Source organism: Bubalus bubalis, chromosome 20 (genome assembly GCF_019923935.1).
Source record: "Bubalus bubalis isolate 160015118507 breed Murrah chromosome 20, NDDB_SH_1, whole genome shotgun sequence".
NCBI classification, from domain to species: domain Eukaryota; kingdom Metazoa; phylum Chordata; class Mammalia; order Artiodactyla; family Bovidae; genus Bubalus; species Bubalus bubalis.
In genome coordinates, this window is record NC_059176.1 from 23,506,691 (window position 1) to 23,527,707 (window position 21,017).

The window sequence follows — 21,017 nt, forward strand, 5'->3', positions numbered from 1 at the left end:
TTATCCATTCATCTATTGATGAATATTTATTTGGGCCCTTGTAAATAATGCTGCTGTGGACATTGGTATACAAATAGCTGTTTGAATCTCTGCTAATAATTCCTTTGGGTATATATCCAGAAGTGGAATTGCTTGATCATGTGATAAATCTGTATTTAGCTTTTATGAAGAAAAAGCTAATGCTGTTTCCTGCCATGGCTGCACCATTTTACACCCCCATTAATAATGCACAAAGTTCCAGTTACTCTACATCCTCCCTAAGGCTTGCTATTTTCAGGCTTTTTTCATAACAGCCATCCTAGTGGGTGTGAAGTGGTATCTCATTGTAGTTTTGATTTGCATTTCTCTAATGATTAGTGATACTCATCTGATGTCATTTTCTTCATTTGTTTGTTGCCTATTCATAGTCTGGCACCCTCAATAGGACATAGGCTCTGTGAGTCTGAGAATTGTATCTGACATGTTCACTGCCTTGTCTCTAACCCAGAGAGCCGTGACTAGAACATAACAGACACTCAATTATTTGTTGAAAGAATGAAAAGATGGATTTACATGAGAGAAAAATACAACCTCCATATATAGAACCCAGATTAATCCTTAAGAACTCAATTTTTTGCCTGAGATAATAGTCAATGTCACCTTTCCATTATTCAGTGTTGCTTGGAAAATTGATCTATCTCATGCACTTGATACTTGACAAAATTATAGCATGTTTCCTGTTTCAATGACCAAATTCCATGTACTGTTGGTAATTAGTACTAGGCATATAGTAGGTGTTCAAGAAATTCTTGCTGAGAAATAAGTGAATGGCCTTTAAAATGATAACTAAATGGTAACTAAAAGTCCTCAGTGATCAATGGAAAGAAATAGAGGAAAGCAATAGAATGGGAAAGACTAGAGATCTCTTCAAGAAAATTAGAGATACCAAGGGAATATTTCATGCAAAGATGGGCACAATAAAGGACAGAAATGATATGGACCTAACAGAAGCAGAAGATATAAAGAAGAGGTGATAAGAATACACAGAAGAACTGTGCAAACAAGATCTTCACAACCCAGATAATCACAATGGTGTGATCACAAACCTAGAGCCACACATCCTGGAATGCAAAAATCAAGTGGGCCTTAGGAAGCATCACTATGAACAAAGTTAGTGGAGGTGATGGAATTCTAGTTGACCTATTTCAAATCCTAAAAGATGATGCTGTGAAAGTGCTGCACTCAATGTACGAGCAAATTGGGAAAACTCAGCAGTGGCCACAGGACTGGAAAAGGTCAGTTTTCATTCCAATCCCAAAGAAAGGCAATGCCAAAGAATGCTCAAACTACCGCACAATTGCACTCATCTCACACGCTAGTAAAGTAATGCTCAAAATTCTCCAAACCAGGCTTTGACAGCATGTGAAACATGAACTTCCAGATGTTCAAGCTGTATTTAGAAAAGACAGAGGAACCAGAGACCAAATTGCCAACATCCGATGGATCGTCAAAAAAGAGTTCCAGAAAAACATCTATTTCTGCTTTATTGACTATGCCAAAGCCTTTGACTGTGTGGACCACAACAAACTCTGGAAAATTCTTAAAGAGATGGGCATACCAGACTACCTGACTTGCTTCTTGAGAAATCTGTTTGCAGGTCGGGAAGCAACAGTTAGAACTGGACATGGAACAACAGACTGGTTCCAAATAGGAAAAGGAGTACGTCAAGGCTGTATATTGTCACCCTGCTTATTTAACTTCTATGCAGAGTACATCATGAGAAATTCAGGAGTGGAGAAAGCACAAGCTAGAATCAAGGTTGCCAGGAGAAATATCAATAACCTCAGATATGCAGATGACACCACCCTTATGGCAGAAAGCAAAGAGCTAAAGAGCCTCTTGTTGAAAATGAAAGAGGAGAGTGAAAAAGTTGGCTTAAAACTCAACATTCAGAAAACTAAGATCATGGCATCCAGTCCCACCACTTCATGGGAAATAGAAGGGGAAACAGTGGAAACAGTGTCAGACTTTATTTTTGGGGGCTCCAAAATCACTGCAGATGGTGACTGCAGCCATGAAATTAAAAGACGCTTGCTCCTTGGAAGAAAAGTTATGATCAACCTAGACAGCATGTTAAAAAGCAGAGACATGACTTTGCCAACAAAGGTCCGTCTAGTCAAAGCTATGGTTTTTCCAATGGTCATGTATGAGTGTCAGAGTTGAACTATAAAGAAAGCTGAGCACAGAAGAATTGATGCTTTTGAACTATGGTGTTGGAGAGTCCCTTGGACAGCAAGGAGATCCAACCAGACCAACCTAAAGGAAATCAGTCCTGAATATTCATTGGAAGGACTGATGTTGAAGCTGAAACTCTAATACTTCAGCCACCTGATGTGAAGACCTGACTCATTGGAAAAGACCCTGATGCTGGGAAAGACTGAGGGCAGGAGGAGAAGGGGACGACAGAGGATAAGATGGTTGGATGGCATCACCAACTCAATGGACATGAGTTTGAGTGAACTCTGGGAGTTGGTGATGGACAGGGAGGCCTGGCATACTGCAGTCCATGGGGTTGCAGGGAGTCGGACACGACTGAGTGACTGAACTGAACTGAACTGAAGAGATATGTAACTCTTTTGGACAAAAGAGCTCCAGATACTTAGGGGCTTTGGTGAAAATTATAAATGTCAAGGCTTTGATGGAAAATATAAACATCAAGTGAAGTGAAAGTCACTCAGTCATGTCCGACTCTTTTTGACCCCATGGACTTCTCCAGGCCAGAGTACTGGAGTGGGTAGCCTTTCCCTTCTCCAGGGGATCTTCCTGGCCCAGGGATGGAACCCAGGTCTCCCACATTGCAGGTAGATTCTTTACCAGCTGAGCCACAAGGGAAGCCCAAGAACACTGAAGTGGGTAGCCTATTCCTTCTCCAGTGGATCTTTCCAACCCAGGAATCAAACTAGGGTCTCCTGCTTTGCAGGTGGATTCATTACCAGCTGAGTAATTCACAGGTTTTTCCTTCAAGTAAGTAATCAACTTAGAAGCTAAGTCTGTAGCCCCACTCTCCATGCAGTGTCGCTTCTCTGAAAATCAGTTCCCCACAGAACCCAGAGAAGCCTGCATTCTTTGTTGGTTCATTCCCTAAAGCATAAGGAGAGCATTTTCCTGCATTCTTCAGTCCAGACAGCCATAGGTGTGGTCCTGCTTGCTTTACACCAGGGGCTACTTCCCGTTGTACCTGTTCTACAGAACGCATTACTATTTGGGAATGAAAGAAAAGTACCCTCATTTGAATTTTGTTCTCATATTTAATCAGTGAAACATGCTTTTTGCCAACCAAGATTTCTGCAGGTCTTGTGGGAGGTGGAATGAAATATTAATCTCTTCTGAAAAGATGTGGGTAAGATAATAATCTGCTTTTTTGCATGTCTCAGTGTTGTTTCTAAATAAACCAAAGAGGAAACCAAGAGGTAAGAACAAAGTTCCTCTCAACTAAGCATATTTTGGAGGGAACGCAAGTTGGTCCTCTATTTAGCAGTCACTGATGGTAAGAATATCTGTAGCTTCCTGGTGTTGGAGGCCAGAGATGGGGCACACCTGCAATTAACAGTCTTTGGCTCAAAAAATGAGTACATTCTAGATCCAAAAGCAGAGGAAAGTGAGGATGATTTCATGACCTTCCTGGGGGAATTACTTGATAATGGAAATGAATATTTGGCTGGCTTCCTAAGAGATAACTGGGTAAGAACAGCCCCAGGTCATTAATCTTATAGAGAAGTTTTGTTTTTTTTTTCTTTCTATTTTTCAATATGTAGTTCCTGGACCTTCTGCATCAGAATTGGGGGTGGTATTAAAAATTCAAATACCTGAACCTCAGCTCAGCTCAGATCAGATCAGATCAGTCGCTCAGTTGTGTCCAACTCTTTGCGACCCCATGAATCGCAGCACGCCAGGCCTCCCTGTCCATCACCAGCTCCCAGAGTTCACTGAGACTCACGTCCATCGAGTCAGTGATGCCATCCAGCCATCTCATCCTCTGTCGTCCCCTTCTCCTCCTGCCCCCAATCCCTCCCAGCATCAGAGTCTTTTCCAATCAGTCAACTCTTCGCATAAGGTGGCCAAAGTACTAGAGTTTCAGCTTTAGCATCATTCCTTCTAAAGAAATCCCAGGGCTGATCTCCTTCAGAATGGACTGGTTGGTAGGGGGGTTTTGAGAGAGGATTTTTTTCCCTTTCTAAAAAAAAAAAAAAAAATTAGGATTCTTGTGCCTCACCTCTAGAAATTTGGATTTGGTAGGTCTGAACCTCAGCTCAGACCTACCAAATCCAAATTTCTAGAGGTGAGGCACAAGAATCCTATTTTTTTTTTTTTTTTTTTAGAAAGGGAAAAAAATCCTCTCTCAAAAACCCCCTAAAGTTTTATTGGCTAAAATTAAGTTGCATGCTCATGTCTCATACTATTATGAGCCAGGAGAATAAGACCAGATGATTTACTCCATCATGGCAAGGTTGGAGAGAGTTCCTTTTCCATGAGCACATGGCCTCAAAGGTGTGTACCCTAGAATTAGGTCCTGCCAGCACGGAGAGTGATGGAGTGGGTTTGGTGGGTAAAAATACCATTTGCTATCATGGCTTACAAGCTGATGAGGGATAACAACTGACATGAAATCTAAGCTTCCTCAGTTACTATTTTTTGAATTCTACTCATGTTCACTAGATCAAATGCCCAAAACCTTCCTCTTTGATAGCCATTTTGGTGAAGTCTGTGTTGTGCTTAGTCGCTCAGTTGTGTCCAATTCTTTGTGATCCCATGGACTGCAGCCCGCCAGGCAATAATACTGGAGCTCATTGCCATACCCTCCTCCAGGGGATCTTCCCAACCCAGGGACTGAACCCAGGTCTCTCACACTGCAGGCAGATTCTTTACCATCTGAGCCACCAGGGAAGCTCTTTGGTGAAGTCTAAGTGACTCCAAAGAAATAGGGAAAAATTGACATTTGGTAGGAAAGTGAAAGAGATTGATCTTGGAAAAGATACATGCACCCCAATGTTCATTGCAGCACTATTTACAATAGCCAGGACATGGAAGCAACCTAAATGTCCATCAACAGAGGAATGGATAAAGAAGATGTGATACACATATACAATGGAATATTACTCAGCCATAAAAAGGAATGAAATTGGGTCATTTGTAGAGATGTGGATGGACCTAGAGAGTGAAGTAAGAGTGAAGTAAGTCAGAAAGAGAAAAACAAATATCATCTATTAACACATATATGTGGACTCTGGAAAAATGGTATAGGTGACCTTGTTTGCAAAGCAGAAATGGAGAGACAGGTATAGATAACAGATATATGGATACCAAGGGAGAATAGGGTTGGGAGGAAGTGGGAGATTGGGATTAACACATATACACTACTGATACTGTGTATAAAGATAATTACATAACATAAAGATAATATACTGTTTAGCTCGGGAAACTCTACTTAATGTGCTGTGGTGACCTGAATGGGAAGGAAATCCAAAAGTGAGGGGATATATGTATGTGTATGGCTGCTTCATTTTTCTGTACAGTAGAAACTGACTACATTGTAAAGTACCTATACTCCAATAAAAATTAATGACCAAAAAAAAGAGAGAGATTGATCTTGAAATAGTGAAAATGCCAGGTCTAGTTTTCTATTCACAACTCTACCACACTGGTCAGGAGGAATATAATGCATTTATTCTTTCATTCAACAATTATTTACTGAGCACCTGTTATATGTCAGTTCCCATATTAAAGTGGGGGATACAACAGTAAATAGACAAAAATGCCTGCCCTATCCTCATGAAGCTGGTATCTTGGTAGGAGCGACAGGCAGTAAATAAAACAAGCAGGTAAACTACAGACATGTTTGAAAGGGATAAATTTAATAAAGAAAAATAAAGCAGGCTGAAAGAATAGGTAGTGTCCCAGTGAGGGTATTGCAGTTTCATCAATAAAGAGAAGAGAGGTGAGGTCAAGCCTCACTGAGACTGCAACATCTGTGCAGTTTAAGGAAGTGAGGAGTGAGACATGGGGATAAGTGGGGGAGAGGATCTCAGATGAGATGCTGCAAATGTAAACACCCTGGAGTAGGATCATGCCTGCTCTGAGGATTAAGGTCAGCGGGGCTGGAGGGGCGTGAACCAAGGAAGGCATAGCAGATGAGGCGAAACGTGTGACTCAGTGTGTAGGAGCAGACTGTCTGGGGCCTTTGAAGGGATTTTCGTTTTGTTCTGAGGGAGATGGGCGGACACTGGCAGGATGGGAGCGAAGGAGTGACATGACCTACCTTTTATCCTAATGGGACTATTCTGTCATGGCTTTGAGGATATAGAGTATAGAGAAACTAGTTAGGAGACTAGCACAAAGGTTCAAGTGCAATATGATTAGGGCTTGGGCCAGGGTAATAGAGATGAGTAAGAGAAAGACAGAACTCAAATGTGCTTTCGGAGTTTCTGGCCTGCGTGACTGAAAAGATGGACTTACCGGGAAGTGATTTGGAAAATATTGTGGGTGGAGCAAGTCTGTGGAGGAAGAATCAGGAGTTCCTTTTGAACATGCTAATTATGAGATGCCTCCTAGATATCCAAGTGGAGGTGCTGACTAGGTGACTGGACGAACTGGAGATGGATGGCAGTTAACAGCGTAAGGATGGTAATTAAAGTCATATGGCTGCATGAAATCACTCGGGAGAGATAGATGAGGTCCAGAAACTAAGCCCCAGGGTTGGCTTCTGCACTGTTTTTCAAATGTCTTAAATTCTATGTAGTTTATCCAACTTGTAGCTTTCTAGAACATTGACTGAAAGAGTTAGTTAGGAAAATAGTTAACCCTTAACTAATCACTGACAATAATGTGATAGGAAGGAAACAGTTTTTCAAAGTGACCTGGAAGACTGTGGACATCCATAAAGTAAATCCAGAAAGTTCGGTTACTACCCATTCATCTTGTGTTTAAATCAGTTAAGTAAGAACTCAGGCCCTTTTTTAAAAAAACTGGTGCAGAGGATTGTGGATGACAAAAGGGGCTGTAAACTCTGGCTCATCTCTTCCTTTGTTCAAAAGCCTGCACTTTAGCCCCTCTCAGAAGCCAAGCAGCACCTGGGGCCCAAGCACTGGAGACACAGGCACAGAGAAGCACAAGAGCCAGGGGACGGAATGACGTTTCTCACTGACCTGACTCTGACTCTGAGGACACAGGGAGTCAGGCACAGCATTCAGAGGCGGACTATTTAGATTCAAGTAGACTTTCATTCTTACAGCGACTCTCCCACTTGGTGGTTTCAGTCACCAAGTTGTTTCCGACTCTGTGACCCCGTGGACTATAGCCCATAAGGCTCCTCTGTCCATGGGATTTTCCAGGCAAGAGTATTACAAGCTGTTTGACTAGTAGGAAAACTGCTTAACTTCATTAAGTCTCTGTGTCCTTCTCTATAAAATGAAAAGAGTAGAATCTATTTCATGTAAAGTTGAATGGGATAATTTTGTAAAGCATCAAGCACAGTAATTGCTGATTTTGTGTCTAAAGTTTCTGTCAGTAATCTCAATTCCACGAGCAGTCCAAGCTGTTAAAATACTATTCCTTTGGAGCCTCATTGGATGAACTGAACGTCTGCTAGATCAGACTATAATTTGTAATCTACAAAATGCTCTCGTCCAAGGCTTTGTTCTTTGGTAGGGTTTGGGCATAGAACAACTGACTGTTTCCAAATTGAGAAAGGAGTACAACGAGGCTGTATATTGTCACCCTGCTTATTTAACTTCTATTCAGAGTACATCATGTGAAATCCTGGGCTGGATGAATTACAAGCTGGAATTAAGATTGCCAGGAGAAATACCAACAACCTCAGATATGCAGATGATACCACTCTAATGGCAGAAAGTGAAAAGGAACTAAAGATCTTTTGATGAGAGTGAAGGAGGAAAGTGAAAAAGTCGGCTTAAAACTCAATACTAAGAAAAACTAAGATCATAGCATCTGGTCCCATCACTTCATGACAGATAGAAGGGTGAAAAGTGGGAGCAGTGACAGATTTTATTTTCTTGGGCTTCAAAATCACTGCGGACGGTGACTGCATCCATGAAATTAAAAGACACTTGCTCCTTGGAAAGAAAGCTATGACAAATGTAGACAGTGTATTAAAAACAGAAACATCAATATGCTGAAAAAGGTCCATATAGTTATGGTTTTCCCAGTAGTCATTTACAGATGTGAGAGTTGGACCATAAAGAAAGCTCAGTGCCGAGGAACTGATGCTTGCAAACTGCGGTGCTGGAGAAGACTCCCTTCGACTACAAGGAGATGAAACCAGTCAATCCTCAAGGAAATTCGTCTTTAATATTCACTGGGAGGACTGATGCTGCAGCTGAAGCTCCAATACTTTGACTACCTGATGGGAAGAGCCAACTTATTGGAAAAGACCCTGATGCTGGGAAAGACTGAAGGCAAAAGGAAGACCGGCAGCAGAGGATGAGATGCTTAGATAGCACCACTGACTCAATGGACATGAATTTGAGCAAAGTCTAGGAGATAGTGGAGGACAGAGGAGCCTGGTGTGCTGTAGTCCATAGGGTCACAAAGAGTGGGACACCACGTATGGACTGAACAGCAGCAGCGAGGGATGGGACAGCTGTTGAGTTGCATTTAACCCTGGTACCACTAGGGGGCACCTCAAAAAATTAATCTGGAGTCTACTGTAATAATTGGTGACTAAAAACAGTTAATGTTTCCCTTGTGGTTCAGATCGTAAAGAATCCTCCTGCAATGCTAGAGTCCTGGGTTCGATCCCTGGGTTGGGAAGATCCCCGGGAGAAGAGAAAGGCTACCCACTCCAGTATTCTGGCCTGGAGAATTCCATGGACTGTATAGTCCTTAGGGTCACAAAGAGTTGGACATGACTGCGCAGCTTTCGAAAACAGTTAATGCATTTCCAAATATGACTTTTACTTTGGGAGCAGCCTACTTAGTGCACAGCATCTTTGGTCTCAAACGTGTATGCATTGGTGGTGGCAGAATTCCACAATGGGGTGTGAATTCCTGAGGCCCTAGGTCACACACTTAAGTAAGGTTCCATTTGGAAAGGACATCTCTGAATTCTGAGGCTTTTTGCCCCAGCTGTGGTCATATGCAACCTTGCAGCTAGACCAAACTATAAAATCAGGCAACTTACAACAATGTACTAACTTAGTTCCATAAGCAATTGTAGAGGGAGCTGGCATTGTAAAAAATCTCGATTCTGGCAGTTATCTTTTGGAATTAATTTACTCACCTTTTGTGCCAACAGCTTTTCATGCTACATAAACAGCTAACACATGACTGATCTAGCATTCCAACCCAAGGAGTGTGGCTCCAGAGCCCACATTCCTGCCCACTACATCACTTTGCCTTTCCTGACAGGTAGAATCAAATGAATGCTAAATGCTAGAGGTTGGTGATGAAGAACAGGAGTGACCATTGTCAAACAATTTATAACCTGGATCAAATATGGTAATCATGTGAATAATACATACTCTTGTTAAAAATATGTGAGTCATTCAGACTGTTTATATGGATACCGAGTCATGTCTGTGAATATGGACTACATATATATACACATATGTATATGTATATACATGACTTTACCAGGTGGCTCAGTGGTAAAGAATCCGCCTGCCAATGCAGGAGATGCAGGTTCTATCTCTGGGTTGTGACGATCCCCTGGAGAAGGAAATGGCAACCCTCTCCAGTATTCTTGCCTGGGAAATCCCATGGACAGAGGCGCCTGGTGGGCTACAGTCCATGGGGTTGCAGAAGAGTTGGACACAACTTAGCAACTGAGCACGCATGCACGATATGTATAGACGTATATGCAGAAGTATATACATTTCTTATTTGAATGTCAGTGTATTCAGTGTAATGTTATCTGCATCTTGCTATGTGGCAAGCACGTATGAAGACAACATCTTGGTCAAATATTGCAAGCAGGTGCAATATCAAGCGTTTTGTCTACCATCTCAGAGAAGGCTTCCTGGAGACAGTTAAGGTCTTAGTTGATTCAGGGACAACGGAACTACTCTGTTATTAACATTTGACCCCAGAAAAAGGTGTTTAGCTTAGTGCTTGGAACAAAATATACTGAAAGAATAAATGAGTGAATAAATGAATGATGACTTCATGAGTGGGAACAACAGAAGTTAGAAACAGAGGAAATAAGAAAAGGGGGATTGGTGAGAGGTTAGGGTGACTAGAATGGAGCAAGGAATTTTTTCAACAGGACTTGATTAGCAGAGAGCAGGGAGCTGGCTGGCAAAGGAATTTTTGATTCCACAGTCGGGCCCTTTTTTCCTGGTTTTCAGTCCCCATCCAAGAAATAGAGTTGTTTTGGTTTTCTTTTCTTTTCTTTTTTTGAGTTTTTTCTCTCAGAGTTACCATCCGCATGAGTGAAAGGCTGCTCTTACACTCTTATTTTCTAATGGAAATGTGTTCGTCTTTATAAGCAAGGTAATCTGCTGTCACTGAAAATTACTGTACTTTTTGCATATTCAGTTCTAAATAAGTCTCTTCACTTATAGATTAATGCAGCAATTAATACCACATTCTAGCCATATTATTTACCGTATTAGTTGCTTCTCAAATATCTTTTTTGCTTTTTCTTTCCTTAGGATTTTCCATCAGGGTTCTGGTTCTTATATCACGCTAATGCCTTCCCTGCGCAGCATGCTTGGTGCATTGAGCATCCTGCCAACTTTCCAGGGAATGGAGCCATGGACCTACCTCCTAAATGATACTGACAGCTAAACTAATTTTTTGTACCTTAGAAAATCAAAGTTGTAGTCTATTTTAGACCCATCAGCAAAGTTTAATTGTGGTGGTAAAATCATACTGAAAGTTCAGTTAAAAACGTGTGTCGAGGAAAACTTTTAAAGAATTCCTCCGTATAGCATGTAATGAAAGTGGTATGGTTTGAGGTAACAAATAGATCCGAGGACCATATGCAGAAACTCAATTCACTTAATTCTCTGTAATGAAAAACAATAACTACATTGTTTGTGCCCGAAGACCTGATAGGAGTTGAAGCAAGGAAAACTTTGTTGAGTTTTATGTTAGAATCTTAGCTGAAACTTTCTTTATGCTTCCTGCCCTTCTTCAAAGTTCAGTTGCTGCTTTTGAAAGAAGAATCTGTGTCACTTACTCTTTGTAAGCTGTTTTCCTTCTCCTTTGAAGACTATCTAGTTTTCCCTCTCTCCTTTGCCTAAATGAAAATGGCCCCAAGATGCATGCAATTTCGAGAACTTCAGATTGCAGATTCTACATAATTCAAATAACAGAGCCATGGAACTGCAGTCTTTCATTTGGATTCTGTGAACCGCTGAGACTTGCAGAGCGTAAATGATGTCAGAATTCTGCCCTAAAGGTGTAGTGTCAAGGCCAAAATTCTGCCCTGGGAGACAGGACCCATCGAGCAATGGAAGCCATGCCCTCATAACCCAGAGCTGAGTGCCACCCTCATTGTTTTAATTACAGAGCTATAGCATGTGGGTAAGAAACTTGGATTTGACAACAGCAGAAGAAAGAGGATATTGTATGCCTTCAATCAGCTTTGTATTAGAAGATCTTTAAAGGGGAAATTATGTGAAAGAAAGGGGGAGGAAGAAAACAAACTAGCAAGATCCCTATTTCAATATAATTTGGAGAAAATGACTGATTTGGGTTGGTCATGTTGCCAGAACAGATGACTCAAGGCTTCCAAACAAGAAATGGAAATCAAGAGGATGCCTGAAGCCTGAAAGAAGAACAAATTGTGAAGATATGATTGACTGTAAGGCTTCAAAATCAACTGTACCAAAGATGAGCTTGGATCATTGCCCAGAACAGAACTGAATGGTGATGTTCAGTTAGGTCCTGACTGTTGAAACGAAGTAAAATGTAGTAATTGTGCTCCGTTAGGTACACAGACACATTAATGCTTTCCAATTTCCCCAACTGGGGATCTGGTGTCACTTTCCCTGTCTCTCCTATTTCATGCTTCACCGATGAGTATTATTGCTGCTCTGGACTTTTACTGAATGCCAGGTTTTTGGCAAAGAAGCGGGATCCAGGTGAAAACATCCGTCTCTTGCTGCATGTGAGTATGCTGCAGGTGGCTTTGAAAATGGCTTTTCAACTTTGAAGTCATTTCTTTAATTGGCTTTTTCAGGCTTGGATGAGGTGCACTGCTATCCTGGCTGCTGGGCCCAGGTTATGAATCTCAGCAGTTTGGGCCCCCAAAACCCTTCATCTCCAACAACCAGGGAAAGCCTGGTTTCCCCAGGCAGCAGATTTGTACAGTGATCTTTTCCTCTCTTAGGAGGGAAGATAATTTATTCACCATTTCCTTACACTCATTTCTCAGTAATCTACCAGTTGAGTTTTATGATAACCTTTCTGATGGACAACGTGGTATGACTCCCTCTAAAGGTCACTGGTGAAGCAGCTATGCTGTTTCCCTTCCTCCTTGGGAGCTGCAAAGAAGAAAAGATTCCATGTTGTGGCTTCTAAGGCCAAAATCCTGCTTACCAGGCTGGCAACTTCAGAAATTTCCCAGCCTGCCTGTAGGAGTAGTCCAGCTCTACAGTACAAATTACTTTCAAACAAACATTTTCTACATACTAAATTAGAAAAATAACAGCAAAACCAACAAAGAGGTGACTCAGAGGGAAAAAGGAGGGGCAGAGGGACATGTCATTTTTCCATTCCTTTCTGGCTTCTTTACCTGGGTTGAATTTTGAGAATGTTAAGCCCTCTCCTGTCTTCCCACTATTAACCACAAAGTCTTCAGATTTCAGTAGCTGACTTAAAGCAGGTAACTTTTTTCAGCCATCCAAATGGACTAAAGATGTTGTCAGGTACAAGATGTTTCATTAAGGATCTATCTGGTCTCCTTGGGGGGCAGGGATTCTGAAGTTTGGGCCCCAAGGAAGGTAACCTAAGATTGGTCCCTACTAATGAGAGACAGCAGGAAGGCTTCCTCCAGGGTTTGTAAATGAACCACCAACTGAAACTCAAAGAAAATTCTGCGTTTCCTTGATTTGTACAATCAACATCTTTTTATTGGCTTGTCTACGACCTTGGAGCCACCCAATATGTTAAATAACTTCGCACTTTGAAAAAGTGGTGGGGGAAATGAGGGATAAAATTATTTTGTGGGGCTTGGCATAAATCTGTATTTCAAATAAGCTATGTGTGAGCTGTGTCTTTGAGAGGAACACGTGCAGTGCAGTTTTGATCTGCACTTTATAGATGTACATAAGTAATACAAGGCCTGTTTTGATCATACAATTAAAAACAAATGTGATCCAATGTTGTAATACTCTTTGTCTACTTATATTCCTGAACAACAACTCTCAATCAGGATGTGAACCATCATGATCTAATGGTTTCGAAGAACTGGAACCCCATCCTCATTTTTGCCTGTGAACTTTTCCACGTTCTGTCTTTGGGGTGGGGGACGTCTCATATGTAATCATTCTAATGGGATAGAGTTTTAGTGTGTGATATGGTTCCTGAAAGAAATAATCTAAAAATATTTAAAAATTGGTTTTCACAGTCTCCTTCTAAGTGCTTTGCTTAACATTTAACAACTATCTTCATTATATTATGATTTAAGAATTTGGGACTTTTTCAAAAACAGGAATGTTAAAGCTATTTGTATCAGAATGCTTTTAGCTGTAGGTTAACAGAAGATATAACTGAAAGTGCTCAAATAGTAAAGGTTTATTTTTAATTTCATGTAACCAGACATCTGGAGGTAGGATGCCAGGACTGGTTCATTGAGCAGTCTGATGATGTCATCAAGATCAAGGTCTTTTCTTTTTGCTGGACATCCTCAGCTTGTGGGCGGTGATATTTCACTTGACCGCAGTACACAGGGATATCATGCAGTGTGGACACCATCTAGTGAAAAAGAGGGCCTTTTCTTCCCATGTACTCTTTTCCTTAGGCCAGAAATTCAAGACTTCCGGCATGCTTCCCTCCCTCTTTGCTGGTCCAAGGGGCTAGGTTTGGGTTGTATATCCATGTTTAACCTCCTTGCTAGGAAGGGAATGGGACTACCATGATTGGCTTGAAGAACTCAGCTTCACCCCCTGGACTGGCAAAGGGCTCTCTTCCCAAAGTGCAGGGAATGGCGAATACTGGCACCTCCAGGAACAAAGACAGTTGAGGAGGGTATCTGTTAAGTCAACAGCTAAAAGTGCTACAAGTGACTTTTTGAACAACACTATTTTTATTTTAATATTTAGTATGAATATTTCATTGTTTTATCATATCGCGTTGTCTTTTCCCACACAGAATTATCCTGATATTTGTCTTAAGGGCAAAACTGTATCCTATGGGGAAAACATTTATCCTAGAGCCTAAGTTTTTTACTCATCTGATTCACCTAGAAAATATTTTATAAACAACCCAAAAGTTTTTCCAGAAAATGATCTTGTTCATCTCAGTCCAGATCTATCAGTTATGCAGGAAGTGTTGCATATGACTTTAAAAGAGAAAGGAAGTAGAATAGAAATCTGATTTTTAACTGCTTCTCCTAAAATAAGAAATGCCAAGACATTTTTGCAATAGAAATAACTTGACTTTTCAAATGTGCTTGTAAAAATAGTTTTATTTTAAGAAAAACTGAGGTACCTCTACATCTCAGTGGACAAGCACCGAGGACTGTGGACAAGGACGAGAGACTGTGAGGATAGGGTTCATCTGCAACATAAAGAAAATAATCATTCCTGCTTCAAAGGAAGGATTGTTGTGACAGTTGAATGGCATTAAAATATGTCCACATGCCTTCATATATTTATTCTTAACAGAGTGGCAAGTCCACATTAAGCATTCACCACATTTGACTATTTTGACTTATAACAGTATTAATAAAAGTTGATACACAACCAAGTTAACATTTTCCTACACAGGGTGGTTAACATCAAACTCATAATTTTGAGAAGTAACAGCTCTGAGAAACAAAATATGAGGTCTTTCATACTGTTCATACTGCAGTTTTATAGGAGGTCTTGAACTGGTTCTTGTATCTCTTCTGAAGAGTTCCCCAAATGGCTTAATATGGGTCAAAACTTAAAACCACAGTAGTGGTTTTACTGTCTTCTCAGCAGACATTAGAATCTCACTTTCCATTCATTCAGGGAGTAGACGAAATGTGTCAATCTGGTTCTTGAGAAGTAAGCAGGTTGAAGCATGTTGATATGAGTGCTGCAAATCTCTTAACTTCCTTGCTTATTGTCCTGATAAGCTACATGCCCTGTATTTCAAACCAAGACTACATGAGCACAGAAAAAAAAAAACAACTGGCAGAATGAACAGTGCATGAGAGTATAAACATCAGTTTTTTAGCCAAAAAGAGTATCTTCTTCATAAGACATTACCAGTCCTTTTTGTTTTTTAGAATCTGTATGTCATACTTTTACACTAGGAAAACTTCCAGTAATTATCAATCAAGTCAAAAAAATAAGTCATCAGCTTAAGGCCTTGCCCACATTCTCTTGCTCAGACATTAAAAAATAATTTGTTGAAGTATAGTGGTTTTACATTTCTGCTGTACAGCATAGTGACTCAGTTACATATTTTTGTTTTCTTATTCTTTTCCATTCTGGCTTATCACAGGATATTGAATATAGATCCCTGTGCTATACAGTGAGATGTTGCTTATCCATCCTTTATATACCAGCTTGCATCTGCTAATCCCAAGCTCCCACTGCTTCCGTTCCTTACCCCCTTTCCCCTTGGGCAACCACAGTCTGTTTTCTTTGTCTATGAATCTGTTTCCATTTCATAGATATGTTTGTTTGAGTCATATTTTCAGCCCCACATGTAAACAGTATCATATGGTATTTGTCTTTCTCTTTCTGATTTACTTCACTTAGCATGATAATCTCTGGGCCCATCCATATAGCTGCAAATGGCATTATTTCATCCTTTTTTTGTGACTAAATAATATTCCATTGTATGTACCACATCTTCCTTATCTGTTCAGCTGTTGATGGACATTTAGGCTGTCTCCATGCCTTGGCTATTGTAAATAGTGCTGCTATGAACATGGGGCTGCATGTATCTTTTCAAATTATAGATATGTCTGGATATACTGCTGGATCATATGGCAACTCTATCTTCATTTTTTTTGAGGAACCTTCATACTGTTTTCCATAATGGCTGCACCAATTTACATCCCCACCAAGAGTGTAGGAGGATTCCCTTTTCTCCACATCCTTTCCAACATTTGTTATTTGTAGACTTGTTAATGATGGCCATTCTGACTGGTGTGAGGTGGTAGCTCATTGTAGTTTTGATTTGCATTCTTGCTCACATTTTGGGTGTGACTCTTTGAATTGGCCCAAGTGCCACTCTTACCGGACCAAAGGCTCTTCATAGGAGAGGCCACAGTACGGAGGAACAGCAACAGTCACATTGACTGTAGAGGCCAATTTCTGGATCCAGGACTTTGGTTTGTAAGTAAATAAAGGAATTTATTATAGATATTACCGGGTATCTCAAAGAATCAAAAGCAAAGGGAAATGTCAGTATTCAAGAAGGGTCAAGATGTAACGAGGCTTAAAGAAATCCTGGCCACAGAATCACACTTACAGTACCAGAACTTCTGCATCCTGCTTCTTTGTTTTCCTGAATGATGGCTTCCTTCTTTCTTATCACTGCAGACTGACTTTCCCTAAATGACAGAAAACATGACTACTTTTAATATTCTAGCCTTATTATCTTAGAGCTTCAACCACACAGAGCAAGGCTGACCTTTTCACTTCCAATTCCAAAATCCTGGAGAAAAACTCTACTTGGATCAGATTAACAGGAACAAAGAAATGGAGTACCATTTGGATCCATTCAGCAAGCTGCCTACAAGCACTATCAGATTGTACTAATATATGGGTTCTAGTAGTTTAAAAAAATTGGGTGGGACAGTTCTCAACAGAAGAGTTGCCAGCCTGGCTATGCCATAGATACCCACTATTGCATGGATGTACTATAAAAATAATGCAAGGAAGTAGACGATTCTCACTTCTCATTTGTCAGCAACTGCTGCCTATGGTCCTTGAGAATTTCCCATCAAAGCTGTTCATTCACCGTTAGAGAGTTCAGGATGACGAGCTAGCTGGAGCTGGTGAGGGAGCAGGGATGACTGCACATGAAAGAGAGAGGGCACATCGCGGAAGCATCACCAGCATGAAGCAGAGGGCTCTGGACCTCCCAGCTCTTTCCAGATTAAATCCTTATGGTTGTCCCAACTGCCTCTCTTCCCTTCTGCCTTACACCTCTTTTTAATATTTTCTTTCATCATTTTTAAAATGAAGACCTTCTGCGTTGCTTATAAGACTTCTGTCCTCCTTCAGCAAGGTAGTGCTCCACTTTAGGCAAAAGTTTAAAGTAATGCCGAGTGTGTGTTTTCAGAAATGTGCTGTTCTGTGTTTTTTGTTCTTTCTCTTAGAATAACAAAATCTGAGGATTGGCGTAAACCCACCTTGAGACACATGAAGTCCTTCCATTGTTGTGCACATCCATCTCTGGCATCCATGAGGAGTGGTCATCCACACTGCTTGACCACATTCCAAAGGGAACACACCACTTTTCAGGAGAGTCCAGTCTATGTTTAGACAGGTCTGACCGTTAGAAGTACTTCCTTGTATCACGCTCCTACTGAGCCACAAATGTGTCTTTCTCTGTTGCTTCCACCTGAAAACAAACAGAAAAGTCTAATCTGTTTCCTACATGCTCACTTTTCAAAAGATTCATCAGATGTTTGTCCCTAAGATCTTTCTTCTCCAGCTGAGCTACTGTTCATCCTATATCTGTTCTCTGTTGCATGGGATTTCAAGTACCTCTATTAACAGGGACACTCTGTTCCAAAAGCTTTCCTTACTTAAATGTTCTTCATTCCTGCCCCCCGCCTCCGCCATAACCAGGCATAATCTTCCAGGTGTGAAAAAAACAGCACAAAAAGAACAGAACTAATAATGTCTTTTATTATAAATGTAGAACTTCTATTGAAGAAAATCACATTTATCTTTTAGGAAGATCAATCCTAGGCAGAGTCATTCTCATGCTGAAAATTATATAATAATTTATAATGAAATTCAAATTAGAAAGAGTATTAAAATTTTCCAAGTAAATTTCAGGCCTCAGTAGTTGAAATGGAAAGGAAGTGGGGGAATTCATGAATTCCCATAGTTCTTCAAAGCACGTCTGCTTTACTTCCTTTATATTAACACAAATGCTAGTGTTATTCATTAAGTCGAAAACAGCAGGCAGAGTAAGCCTGCATTAAGGGATCATTTGACTCTTTTCTTTCCCTTCATAAAATCTGTAAGCTTAACAAATATTTGTGTCCTGTTTACATACACACATGCAGACACACACACACACACACACACACACACACACACACACACGACTCTGGGGTAAGCACTGTAGGGAACAGCAGCCCTCAAGGGATTAACAATTAGAAGCTGTAAGATGAGCCTTTTGCTCCCTTCATTGGAAGGCGCTGTGTAAGCCAGTGTGTTGAGGAAGAGCAAGAGGTTGCCATGTTGGATTGAGTGCCACAGTGGGTTAGTCTGAATAAACTCTTAACTTTTTTGTTCCAGAGCACAGCTAGAAGCAGAACCCAACTTAAGAGTGCTGGAGTGAAGTTTGATGGGTTAATCAGAGTCCAGCCTTCTCTAGGATTTTAAGTGGCTATCCTAAAATAGGGACTGGTTGAGTCCTACCTTTATCTATAGCCACTTACCAGATCACCAGGGGAATTGATTATTTCAGAAAATGATGCAGAATATTCTTTCTTATTGAAATATTTTCATACTACATATATATTTACACTATACCCTTATGATAATTCAGTTTACTAAGAATCTGCCTGCAGTGCGGGAAACCCCGGTTCAATTCCTGGGTTGGGAAGATCCACTGGAGAAGGGATAGGCTACTCATTCCAGTGTTCTTGGGCTTCCCTTGTGGCTCAGCTGGTAAAGAATCCATGTGCAGTGTGGGAGACCTGGATTTGATCCCTGGGTTTGGAAGATCCCCTTGAGGAAAGGCTACCCACTCCAGTGTTCTGGCCTGGAGAATTCTGTGGACTGTATAGTCCATGGGGTCACAAAGAGTCAGACACCAACTGAGCGACTTTCACTTTCATACCCTCATAACATATATATGTGTACATGAGTGTGTAAAGATTCCAGGGCAGACAAATTTAAGATTTTGAATCTTAAATTTTAATGAGAAATAAATGGTGACTTTTTATAAAACTTATAGGCATATGGCACTCATTCTTTTTTTTCCTAAAAATGTCTGAATATGTGACCACATGTCAATATTGAAAACGACAGCTGTCCCATGCCCTGTGAGATTGCACATCAGCAGGAGAGTTTGGTGAGCTCCAGCCCATAGGGTCACGGTCAGACACAACTGAGCATGCACACACCACCTCCAGGAGAGTCTGATACTTCTGCTGCCAGGAACATGTCTCTGTACTTAGCCCTCCCTGACCTTCTTTCATCTCCATCAAGGAAGTTAAAAAAATTATTACTGATTGGGGACAGGGCTAGGAGCCCTAGTTCACAGCCATATAGTTTGTTAGTTTCCCCTATGTTAGTAAAGCTAAAATTGAGGGTTTCATCACCTGGTTAGCCTCTGAAGTTTTAGTCTGGTGGGCTCAGGTGTAGCTTTAACTTCATTTGGTGACCACCGGGAAGAGATACAAGATGGTAGAGAGCTCAAGGCTACCAACCACACAACTTAGAAAATAAAGATTCCTTAGATTAAGGAGGGTTGAGTTTATTTTTAAGGTACAACTCATGATTATCTTTAGCAGCTTACCTAAGGGGTTCCAATATCAGCATCATTTATTCCTCTTCTGAATGTCATATAACATATAAATGTAGAATTCATAGTCTCTCCACTTTAGCATTAAAACAAAGGAAGATTTCGTGACTAATGAGCTATTTTGAATAGTTGGGAATACTTTAAGATAAGTTGCTTTATCCATCTTAATTCCCTTACTTATATGTGTGTGCTTGCATAGTCACTCAGTCATATCCAACTGTTTGCAACCCCATGGACTGTAGCCTGCCAGGCTCCTCTGTCCATGGAATTTCCCAGGCAAGAGCACTGGGGGGAGCTGCCATTTCCTCATCCAGGGGATCCTCCTGACCCAGGGATTGAGCCTGCGTCTCTTGCATCTCCTGCATTGGCAGGAGACCATGCCACCTGGGAAGCCCTCCTTACTTACATAAATCTTTTCATTTCTCCAATAGGTTGTTCGGTTTTTACAAGGGGATTCTACCACCCATCTTGGCTGAAACACCAAAAAGAGCAGTAAAGGTAAACAACATATGCCTTCCTATCAAGTGAAAAGGAGCTTAGTGCTTCAGCATTATTAGCACATCCCACAATAAGCTATGGGACATTAATGGGAATTAACTGTGAAATACTAAAATTTTTATATAGAAATCATATTTTTTTATCATAATTAGACTTGGTCATTCTCTCAAATATTGCTATATTGATTTATGGATTTCTTTCTCCAGGTAAAAGCATTCCCTTCTAATGGTGAAATTACACAGAAAGCACAGTGGTAAATGAAATTCATGTAATCAAACCACAGCAGCCACAAAAGAGCTTGGACTTTTTCTCAAGGCAATTCGTAAACTTGCCTTTGGAGCAATAACTAGTAGAGAGAGACAGGAGAGGAGGGAGGAGAGGTAGATAAACCTTCCCTAAATCATTCTCATTTTATGAATAGAGTGAACTAATACAATATATTTCTTTGTGTGTGATTCTTATATAACACATTTATTTGGTGTGCTAACTTCGTTTTTCCACCCTGGTCTCCTCTGTTAAAATATTCTGTACTTGTTTTCACAAAATTACTATCAATGCTTCTACTACATTGATTTCCATTCTTTAACCACAGAACTATAGAGTTTTTTTAGGATTTTTTTTTTAATGTGGACCATTTTTAAAGTACGGGATCTGTTACAGTA

The 21,017-nt window shown here is 40.6% G+C and overlaps 1 protein-coding gene across 7 annotated transcripts in view; it reads left to right on the top strand.

Moving 5' to 3' along the window:
- Positions 1 to 21,017, top strand: part of SLC25A21 (solute carrier family 25 member 21) — a 519,679-nt gene that overhangs the window by 438,768 nt on the left and 59,894 nt on the right. For all 7 annotated transcript variants that reach the window (XM_025271366.3, XM_025271363.3, XM_025271362.3 and 4 more), the window contains one exon: positions 20,289 to 20,355. In XM_025271366.3, the coding sequence (XP_025127151.1) occupies positions 20,289 to 20,355 (67 nt within the window). The remainder of the gene's footprint in view (positions 1 to 20,288; positions 20,356 to 21,017) is intronic.